The sequence below is a fragment of the Chanodichthys erythropterus genome, chromosome 14, assembly GCF_024489055.1.
Source record: "Chanodichthys erythropterus isolate Z2021 chromosome 14, ASM2448905v1, whole genome shotgun sequence".
NCBI classification, from domain to species: domain Eukaryota; kingdom Metazoa; phylum Chordata; class Actinopteri; order Cypriniformes; family Xenocyprididae; genus Chanodichthys; species Chanodichthys erythropterus.
In genome coordinates, this window is record NC_090234.1 from 9446121 (window position 1) to 9457261 (window position 11141).

The 11141-nt window shown below is 37.0% G+C and overlaps 1 protein-coding gene across 3 annotated transcripts in view; it reads left to right on the forward strand.

Annotated features, from left to right (window-relative positions):
• myo1b (myosin IB) overlaps positions 1–11141 on the forward strand; it is a 104877-nt gene that overhangs the window by 14176 nt on the left and 79560 nt on the right. For all 3 annotated transcript variants that reach the window (XM_067408543.1, XM_067408544.1, XM_067408545.1), the window contains one exon: positions 1963–2078. In XM_067408543.1, coding sequence (XP_067264644.1) covers positions 1963–2078 — 116 coding nt within the window. The remainder of the gene's footprint in view (positions 1–1962; positions 2079–11141) is intronic.

Consider the following 11141-nt stretch of genomic DNA (forward strand, 5'->3'; position numbering starts at 1 on the left):
AATACACCCCTGTTCTAATGCACTGATAGTCCTCACATCTCTAGTGTCCCAGATGTCACCATTGTTGACCATGTTTAAATCTATCTGGGAATGGGAGGATCATATTCCTCATAGAATAAAGAGATGCTAGTCCTCTTCTGTTTGTGTGAAAGAAGGATCGGTCTGAAATAAGTTTGATTTATCTATGTGTGGTGGTCCATCCATACTAACTATAAGTTAGACTACAATTCAAAAGTTTGGACAAACCAAACATTCTTCATTATTATTATTATTATTATTATTATTAGTATTAGTATTAGTATTAGTATTAGTATTAGTATTATTATTATTATTATTATTATTATTATTATTAGTATTATTATTATTATTAGTATTATTAGTATTATTAGTAATAATAATAATAATAATAATAATTATAATAATAATTATAATAATAATTATAATAATAATAAACATAATAATAATAAACATAATAATAATAAACATAATAATAAAAATAATATAATAGTTATAATAGTTATAGTAATAATTATAATAGTTATAATAATAATTATAATAATAAGTTCCATGTCATTAAAACTATGAAATAACATAAATCAATGTATGGGAATTATGTAGTTATTCCTCAAAGTTGCCAACTTCTGTCTAGATTTCCTTTTTGCTCACATTCACTTATCCAATTCATGATGTGCGTAATGGATGGATGGATGTTTGTTTGTTTGTTTTTGTTTGTTTATTTGTTTGTTTGTTTTTAGTATTAATAATAATTAGTAAATAAGAGTATTGGATGAGTTAAAATGTATGCAGACCATTTAACTGATTTTCCTTCTATGTAGTTAATATCATTTTTATTTATTTAGCTAGCTAGTTACTTATTTACTTCTGTAATTTTTATTTTCATATTTTACAATTTTGTAATTATAATATTATACCTATATAGGCACAAATTATATGTGTCTACAAATGTCATTTTAGGAATTTAAGCCTTTAGTTCAAAAAGCTTTTAAGATAAATTTGGTTGTTGGAATTGTCCAAACTTCACATTTTTGACTGGTTGTGTGTGTGTGTGTGTGTGTGTGTTTGTTTTTTGTGTTTTTTTTTCACCACCGTCAACTTTCACTTCATCTGTGGATTAACATTTGTTTTCTACACCTTAGGCATTCATTATGAACACCTTTACAATAGGTACTGTTGCACTGGGAGAGGCTCACTCACTGTAATGAATGGTTGAGGACAGCTGCAAGAAATGGACATTGTTCTGAGGCTTTTAGAAATTTGACATTTGCTTTTAATGTCATAAGTTGAAAATTGTATTTTGTATAATGAAGAAACGAAAGACTTAAAGAAAGAGAAGCTGGAATAAATTACTCTGTGTTTGTATGAATCTTCTGAAATGGACAACTTCAGACACCATTGTCCATACTGGCCACTTTTGACCACCCTGTGTTGTTGATGTTTCCTGGGATTCCGAACATTTTTGTTTGTTCTCTTGTTCAGTTGCTTGCAGGCCCCCCGCCTGTCTGAACAATACCCAGGAATTCCCATCTGGATCGTGCAGACGGAGACATATTGTAGCTTTACTCCCCTGCTGCCGTCACTGTTCTTACAACACAATGAGGCAGAAAATGTGCTTGCTGATGTCTGTGTCTCACAGCAGGGGATGAACTAGATTTGACAAGTATAAATACAGTGAACTTTTAGGGTTGTCACAATACCAGTACAAATGAAAATTCACAATCATTTTCATAATAGGCACACACCGCTATTTTCATTACAACTGACTTGACAATGCAGTTGACAGTGTGCGGTGACAACACTCGGGTACCAAGTTAGTCTATATACTGTAGTGTATATTGAATAGATTGTCTATACTCATATCATGTATTTTCACAAATTCTCAAGCTTGGTGATTCTTGTTTGTTGATCAGTGATTCATTGCTTCTCCTTTACTCTCCTCCACAGACATACATTGGCAGTGTGGTGATCTCAATGAACCCCTACAAGTCCCTGCCCATCTACACAGCAGAAAAGGTTGAAGAGTATCGCAACAGGAACTTCTATGAGCTCAGTCCACACATGTGAGTTTAGAATCTTTCTCATTCATTGATCTCTGTGTCGCACAGTTTCACACAATGAGGGATAGATGATATGTCAGCACCATATTGGTTATTGGCTGATGTTTGCAAGCGTTTAATTTAATTTAATTTTATTGTTTATTTTTCATAATATTTTTCCATCCATTTTTTTTTTTTTTCAAACTGCTTGTCCTATGTTGGGTAGCCTATCCCAGCATCTCGGGTTGTAGGCAGGGAAACGACCTGTTTTATTTTATTTATTTTAGTTTGCCATTTTATTTTGTATTTTTAATTATTTTTATTTTGACCCAATATTGGATATTAATCAGAAAATGTATTAGCTCTTCAATAGTTTCTGCCTATTTTAACATTTACAATTTAGCACTAAATTTAGCAATACATTACGGCAAAGATTTTAATCTTTTGGGAGCACTAAACAGTCACTATCTAGTTTCTTCTAGGCTTGGTGGGCAGAGCACAAACTTGAGAAAATTGGTTCAGACATGATTACACAGGGTTGGAAAATCCATGCAGCTTTTATAAAGCTCTTTAATCAATAATAATGTGAAATTCCCCCAGCGGTGTCATGTTTGCAGAAGTGCTTTTGCAGAGTAGTTGTGCATAAACCGAGTCTACTCTATCCACTCGACCCCTGAGACATGATGTCCAGCCCTGCTGGGGGAGGGGCGGCTCGCTGTCCTGTCCTGCTCTAGCTAATGACCATCTGTCTCTCTAGAGGGCTGCCAGCCGCCTGACCAGACTGCCAAATCAAAACAAAGCAGTCTGCTTTGTTTGATCGGCAGATGCACACTTGCCCTCTGAAAAACATCATGGCCCGGACTAACTCTCAAAACGAGCCATTGAGAATGGAATGGCTGTTCCAGTATGCTTTTCCTACTCATTCTATACACTCTCCCCTGGAAAAGAAAAAGTTCAAATAAACAGCTGTGTACAGCTGTGTTTTCTTTCCCAACTTTTTTTTTTTTAATGCTCTTTTGATACTTCTAAATTGATCTCTCTTCTGTTTCTGAGCTCATCATCTTCATTTGATCTACTTTAAGTAAATATTTTCTGTGGTATGTGAGTTCTCCTTCAGTCTTAGATCCTTCCATATTCATATGTTTTACTCTTTGCGCTGTTACAGTGATGTCAGGGTCGATGCTTCTCTGATCTGAAGCCAGGCTCTGAGCTCATTCCAGGGCAGCTGCTTTTCCTGTCATGCCTGAGAAGCAGACCACTTAGATGGCTCTGGGTTTACAAGCCTCCCGGGCTCATACATTCAGGCATCCTGGGACAATGGGCCATAACCGGTTCTGTTAACAGCACAAATCGTATAGGCTGTATTTTTGATTATCACCTCATCACCTCTGTAAACACAGCAGTCAGGCAGGGGAAGCAGCAAAATGGCCCAGAGCCTCTGTGCTCAAACTGCTGTCAAGCTCTTGAGTACGTTTTTGTCAAGTCTGTGCTTGTTTTATCATTTTCAGAAATATTATGAAGAGCATAGTGTCATATAGCCAGACTTTTACCTTGTGGCATAAAGGTGTAAAATACTTAAAGAAAGCTATGTATTATCATTCCCATTGATTTGATTTAAATGGCAGTTGCTCAGCTGGTGCAGGACCCCCTGCAAGTGTGCAATTTGATATCAGCCCTCTCATGGGCACTTACTTTTGCAGTCAGGTGACATTGAAAACTGAAGAGTTTACCACCTGCAACAACATTATGAATACAATGCATGCTTAGTTGCATCATGAATGTCATACAGATGTATTTTGCAATGCAACAATGTGTTGCACATACATGTTACATGTGCAGGGATGTCCAGTCCTGCTCCTGGAGAACCACTGTCCTGCAGAGTTTAGGTCCAATTCTAATTATACACACCTGAACAAACTAATCAAGCGGTGCGTCCCAAATTATGTACTTATACACTATTCTATGCTGCTTTGTAGTATAAACCGTGTAAGTAGTGTGTTGGACACTTCTTACACTCTGTCGCAGCTTTAATTACGTAACAAGGAGGGTCATTCAGACTCTGATGTTGAATGACAAAATAACCTTATAATCCACCTAATCCACCTTATATTTCAACGCGCAAGTAAGGTGTTTTCTGTGAATGTGCGAGACTTGCGATTTATTAGCCGCTATAGGGAAATAACGAGAAGAATATCAAAGTGCAGTAAACTGTACAACTGTTTTGCTACAAACCAGCATGTTTATAATTAAGACAATGCATTAAAATATGGTAAATACCAATTCGTAATATCAAGCAGCATAACGAGCTGTTTTGTACAGCTAAGAAGTTAATATAAAGTGTTGAGTACATAGTGCATAAGTGCATAGTGTACATATTGTAATTTGGGACACAACTAAGGTTTTCAGGGATACTAGGCTGTCTCAAATTGCCCCTATACCATTATGTAGTACACTATTTGAAGGAACAGCTATCTGTAGTGGTATCCAAAACCATGGTGGATATTATCGACATATTATCTCCATAATGCATCTAAATAATACAACCGATGTACACTTAATGGCTAGCCCCTAGAATACCCATGCACTAGCACTTTTGCACTACCATGCAAAGCACTTCTGGCACACTCAATGTCTGAATTCGCTCACTGGTTTTCATTCACTCATTCAGTGGACTATATTACTGGAACTTCCAGGCAAGTGCGCTGGGGCAAGTTGGAGCTAAACTCTTTAGGACAGTGGCCTTCCAGAAGCCAGACTGGACACCCTTATTTAGTGGACTATATTAGTGGAGTAATATAGGGAATAGGGCATGGGGAGCAATTTCAGATACAACTGTAGAAACTTCCAGGCAAGTTGGAGCTAAACTCTTCAGGACATTGGCCCTCTAGGAGCAGGACTGGACACCCTGGGCATAGTTATGTTTTAGACTTAAGAATCATTCTTATCTTGAATAAGGGGCTTGGCTTAAGCTCTCTTTTAATTAGGTCCTCCTCAAAGACTGTGAGGATCTTCTTTAAATGACGTCTATGTAAAAGACTATTTTGACATGATTTGATCTTAATCTCCAAGTCAGGCCATCTGCTTGGGGTTATTGTAGTAGATCTTTTGTAAAATGAGACTATGACAGGGTTTGTAAGTTGTCCTTCCCTAATCATCTTTTCCTATCCATTAAGAGATCATGCAACCCTTAATTTTAACAGCTTGTTCATGACCGTTGGAGCGTATTGTCAGTTTTGAGTGTATTTGCTGTGTAGTGAAACTGTACAGTTGTGTTCAAAATTATTCAACCCCCAATGCTGTAAATGGTTTTAGGGAATTTAGTGTACATTTGTAATTGTATTCAGAATGAAATCCTACAAGGACTTCTTAAAGAACCATATGCAACTAAAATGACATCAATTAGTTTTGCAATACAGTAGTAAATGTTTCATTTGTGAATTCTTCATTGTTCAACCCCTTAAAGACTACCACTCTGAAGAACAGAGGTTCATTGAAGAGTTTTCAATCAGGTATTGAAAACACCTGTGGATGTCAGGGAGCAGCAATAAAGCCTAATAAGCACCAATTAGGCAGCTTTAAAATGACTTTGATACTCAGCTCCTTCTAGACATTTACTGGTGTGGTTACAAACATGGTGAAGTCAAGAGAATGGTCCAGGAAGACAAGAGAACAGGTGATTACTCTTCACATGAAGGGCAATGGCTATAAGAAGATTGCAAAGATGTTAAACATACCAAGAGACACCATAGGAAGCATCATTCGCAAATTCAAGGCAAAGGGCACTGTTGAAACGCTACCTGGTCGTGGCAGAAAGAAGATGCTGACTTCGACTGCTGTGCGTTACCTGAAGCGCAGAGTGGAGAAAAGTCCCCGTGTGACTGCTGAGGAACTGAGGAAAGATTTGTCAGATGTGGGTACTGAAGTTTCTGCTCAGACAATATGGCACACCCTGCGTAATGAAGGCCTCCATGCCAGAACTCCCAGGCGCACCCCCTTGCTGACTCCAAAGAATAAGAAGAGTTGACTGCAGTATGCCAAAAGTCATGTGGACAAACCACAGAAGATTTGCGATAGTGTTCTGTGGACTGATGAAACAAAATTAGAACTGTTTGGGCCCATGGATCAACGCTATGTTTGGAGGAGGAAGAACAAGGCCTATGAAGAAAAGAACACCTTGCCTACTGTGAACCATGGCGGGGGTCAATCATGCTTTGGGGCTATTTTGCTTCTGCAGGTACTGGGAAGCTTCAGCGTGTGCAAGGTACCATGAATTCTCTTCAGTAACAGGAGATATTGGATGACAATGTGATGCAGTCCGTCACAAACCTGAGGCTTGGGAGACGTTGGACCTTTTTAACAGGACAATGATCCCAAGCATACCTCCAAGTCCACTAGAGCATGGTTGCAGATTAAAGGCTGGAACATTTTGAAGTGGCCATTGCAGTCACCAGACTTAAATCCGATTGAGAACCTCTGGTGGGACTTAAAGAAAGCAGTTGCAGTGCGCAAGCCTAAGAATGTGACTGAACTGGAGGCATTTGCCCATGATGAATGGGCAAAGATACCTGTAGATCGCTGCAAGACACTTCTGTCAAGCTATGCTTCATGTCACTTGGGGGTTGAATAAAACTGATAATGATGTGAGCTCATTTGCTATTTGTCTGACCTACACGTGCCTCTTTCATTTAATTGTAAGCAGGATGACTGAATGATCAAAATCAATGTCAAACCGAAACAACAAAACAATCAATTTCAGTGGGGGTTGAATAATTTTGAACACAACTGTATGTGATATGATTGCTTTTCATCCACTGTGGTAAGTAAACCCCAAGTTCTTCATCTTGTCATGCACAAACAAGCTTATTTTGTTCCAATGGCAAGTACAAGCTTAGCAGCTTGAAAGGCCATTCTGTTAGCTGAGGAACCAAATGAAATTAAAGAAACACAAGATTAAGGCATCTCTAGAAGCTGATCCTTGCAGCACACTTAAATCTCAGGTTCAAAAAAAAAAAAAAAAGTTAAGCATGTACTTTTGTACTCCAGTAGTGTCACCAAACTTGAACAAGACTTGCAAAAATAATAGTCCACTCAAAACCCATTGTTATGCCTATGTTATGTCTGCACAATTATGTTTGGTTCTGCTAAAAGCACAGAATATACACACTTACAAAGAAATTTATAAATGTTAAAAACATTGAATTAGCTAACCCCGTTTTTTTTTTTTTTTTTTTAATCTTCCATTCTGTTTCTGGTGGTTCAAACATACACATGCATAAAAACTGGTTGGCATTTGTAAGGTGTTAGCATGGCTGCTTTAAGCAGAGCAGTAATTAAAGTAGCCAAAGTCAGCTTATCCTGCTAAGCACTCATCCATGTTTATGACTTAAGATTTTTAAGCTATCCCTAAATTATACATCACCTGGGCAGAGCCATGCAATGACTTCCCTGTATTAAGATCACATTATTATTGTTATTATCCAGTTGCAGTAAATCTCTAAAATTAACCAATCAATTGTAAAGGTATTATCTCTAAGGGGTTTCTTAACATTAGGGGTTTGTTGGAGCTGGTAGCTGAGCAGTGGTGGTCAGAGCCATGGAGACAATAAAGTGGCTGAGACCACCATGCTCACTAATCATGACAAATGGTAGCGTGTTTAAAGATGCTCACTGGAGGTGACAAAGTGTCTTTTTTTTTTTTTTTTTTTTTGCAGCTGCTATATTGCAAATATAGTACAAATAGCAATATATTCTATTTAAATGGCAATATATTCTGAAAATAGCAGCATTTTCCTGGCGATGAGCTATTTACATTAGGTGAAAATAGCTATAGAATTTATTACACCATGTAAAAGTATCAGTTCTTTGCAATAAGAGTAAATGGTAATTACTGTAGATGTTAGCTATACATTATATTGACATACTATTTGCACAGTATTTTTGTACATTAACAGGATGCAATAATATCATAGATTTAGATTTATCATATATTATTATATTTATTAAAATTATTAAATTGATGCTGATTTGTTGGGAGAATAAAAATCCTCCCTACACCTTACCCTAACCCTACCCAATAAACACTTTTAATATTATGAAACACTTGTTCGCAGTTTATTTCCACTTTTAGAACATTATTTTAATTTTTATTAAAAAATAAAAGTGAGCTTGGCAAAAGGCGTATTCAAACACGAATTTTTTTATATTTGTACCAAGGCTGTAACAGTTCTCCGTTTAAAAAAAAAAAAATAAAAAATAAAAACTATCTTTCTCCACCCACAGTTCGGCACGCAGTTGAACCGTGATTAATCTCGCATGCAAATACTAAACTGAGCTATCTTTCTCATTGTCTTGTGCTTGAATGGAAAAATTCACTCAAAATTATGTCCAAAGCATGCCTGTCTTGGTGAGTATCTTGGCAAACATTTAGTCGGTTATGTCTTAAGTGAACAAAGGACAACATGTGTACAGGGATCACTGATGTCTTGAATATCTTGCATTTACTATCAGTATTGGATTTGTGTATTATGTTTTAAAGTGCATAACTGCTGCTGTCTTTGTTTTTAATATTAATCCAACAACAAAAGACAAAGAAATAACTCACTGCTCTTGAATTACTTTTGAAACTTTTAATAAGGATTAATCAAATCCATGCATGTGGAGATAGTGTATTTTATCAGAAGGCTAAAATTGTATTCGATAGGATGTTTGGAAATGCTCTGCATTGGATCTTATCTTACTGCTGGAATGTGAGCTTGAACTTTGGTTTTGAGATGGTTTTAGTTAATGACATAGGGTGAGTGTGAAACGCTTCATTCTGGCAACCACACATGGTTCAAGAGCCCCGGTGTCACCTCTCCCTCCCAAACTCTGCTCTGCTGTCTTTGGCTTAGTGGCCATCTGTGTTGTAAGAGCAATTCAGTGGAATCAGACTGTGAATGAGGTTGTCTGTGAATTCCCGTCTTTTTTAAGGTGAACTCTCCCTTCAATGGTCTTTATGACATCTTTGTCTGAGGTTCATGCAGAATGTTGTCCCATGTGTTCAGCACATTGTGCTTTTTAGCCTTACTAAACAGAGCTTTTTATAATTCAGGCCTGAAAGTGTTCTCAGGAACATGTCGATTCAGACACCCACGCAATCTTATTCTTAAATGACAACGATTTGATGTCTATTAACTTTTGACAAGTATGATCACAACAGAACATTCAGATTCATTTAAATTTCTTCTTTTGTAAAGAACAAAACACCATATAGGATTTGGAACAACAAACGGCAGTAAATAAACAAACAATTTTTATTTATAAAAACTATTCTTTTAAAGGAGTCCTATTACATTTTCACTTTTTTCAACTTTGGTTAGTCTGTAATGTTGCTGTTTGAGCATAAAAAGATTTGCAAGGCTACAAAGTTCCACTCCAAAGGGAGATATTTTACTTTTCAAAAGCTGGAACTAAAAAACACTTTCTCCGGATCTTGTGAAGTCACAATGTCACTCATTTAAATAATCTCCACCCATGGAATACACAAAAAAGTGGGCGAGGCCTGGTGAGCTGTGCTAGTGAAGAATTAGTAGTATGTTGTTTGCCATGTTGGAGAGACGCTGGGGTTTTTTCCACCCCAGTTCCAAAACCCCTTTGTTTGGCCTTCATAAGACAAACTAAAAAAACTGGTTAAAATTATTTTTTAACACTGTACCTGAACATTATAACCCAAGTGTTTATCTGTGTGCTGCACATTTTTACAGAGGACAGCTTCTAGAATCTAAGAGGGTAAAATGCTGGCTATGGGCAAAAGCTTCTCCTGAAAGACGGAGCAGTTCTCATTTTGTCGGGACAATCGGTTGTTTATGGATCACAACCTAAAATAATGTTTTATTATTTGTTTTGTTTTCTATGAACAGTTCCAATTATACGTTTTTTTGTTGTTGTTGTTGCTGCTACGATGTAAACAAAGTGCAAAGCTGTTTGACTTTTTGCTAGCTTGCTAGCTAACATTACAGTGTTGATGTAGTGTTTAGCTACTGGGCTCTTGCTTTCGTAAGACTGTGCAGAACCTTTGCAAGCACATATTTTACAGGACGTTTCTGAGTGTTAAGTTTGCAAGGTTCGGTGAACAATCTTCTTGTTCATAAACATTCTCTGGGCCTAAATCAGGCTCTAATTGGTCTGGCAATGTTGGCAATAAATGCATACAGTAAATAAAAATATTGGCAACATATTTACACCTGAGCAGATGAAACTCGTAGTTATGGTAAGGGGCGTGACATTTATGAAACGCGCTCTAAACGTTCGCCAATCACAACACTGGGCCAGCTAACCAATCAGAGCAATTTTCATATTTTGGAAGGAGGGGCTTCACTGAAACGGAAACTAAACAGTGCATTTGACTGGGAAGAGAGGTGCTCCAATAATGTGTAATATGTGAAAAGTAATGTTGTGTTTTTGTTTTTGTTTTTTTAACAATCAAGCATGAAAAACTATTCTAATACACACAAAAAACAAAATTAAGACTTTGTAAAAGAGCATAATAGGACCTCTTTAATGAACAGACGTTTAGACATGAAAAACCCTGCCGCAGGCTTGGTGATTCATTACCTGATCCTTAACCACGGCATACACATTGTCTTAATTAAATGGATGAGCTTTACCAAATGAAGAACAACCATTTAGAACAACCATTGTCTGTCCAGACATCTTTGAAACACTGTCATTGCCCATATGTAATGACTAGGTGGCCCTTTCTTCCCTCTGGGGTCTTCTCTTTCCTGTGGGCCTACATGCACCTGCTACCCAATACTGCTCATCCCTCAGCAGTGAGAGTTTGCAGCTGTGTTCCAGTCTATTAGGCCTAATTGTGTTTGATTAGAGAGGAGCATAGTAAGTAGCATAACAGTGATATTTATGTGCTCTGTTCCAAACCTACTGGGCATTCAGTAACATAAAATAAAAGTGATAAAAATATTGAAAAATGACAAATATTTTAACCATTATTTGTGTATTTCTATGATGTGTATGTACCAAGGCATTTAGCTTAGCAACATGCTAACAACAAAGTGTATTGAAAATAGTCAAGTCTCCATTGCTCTTTGT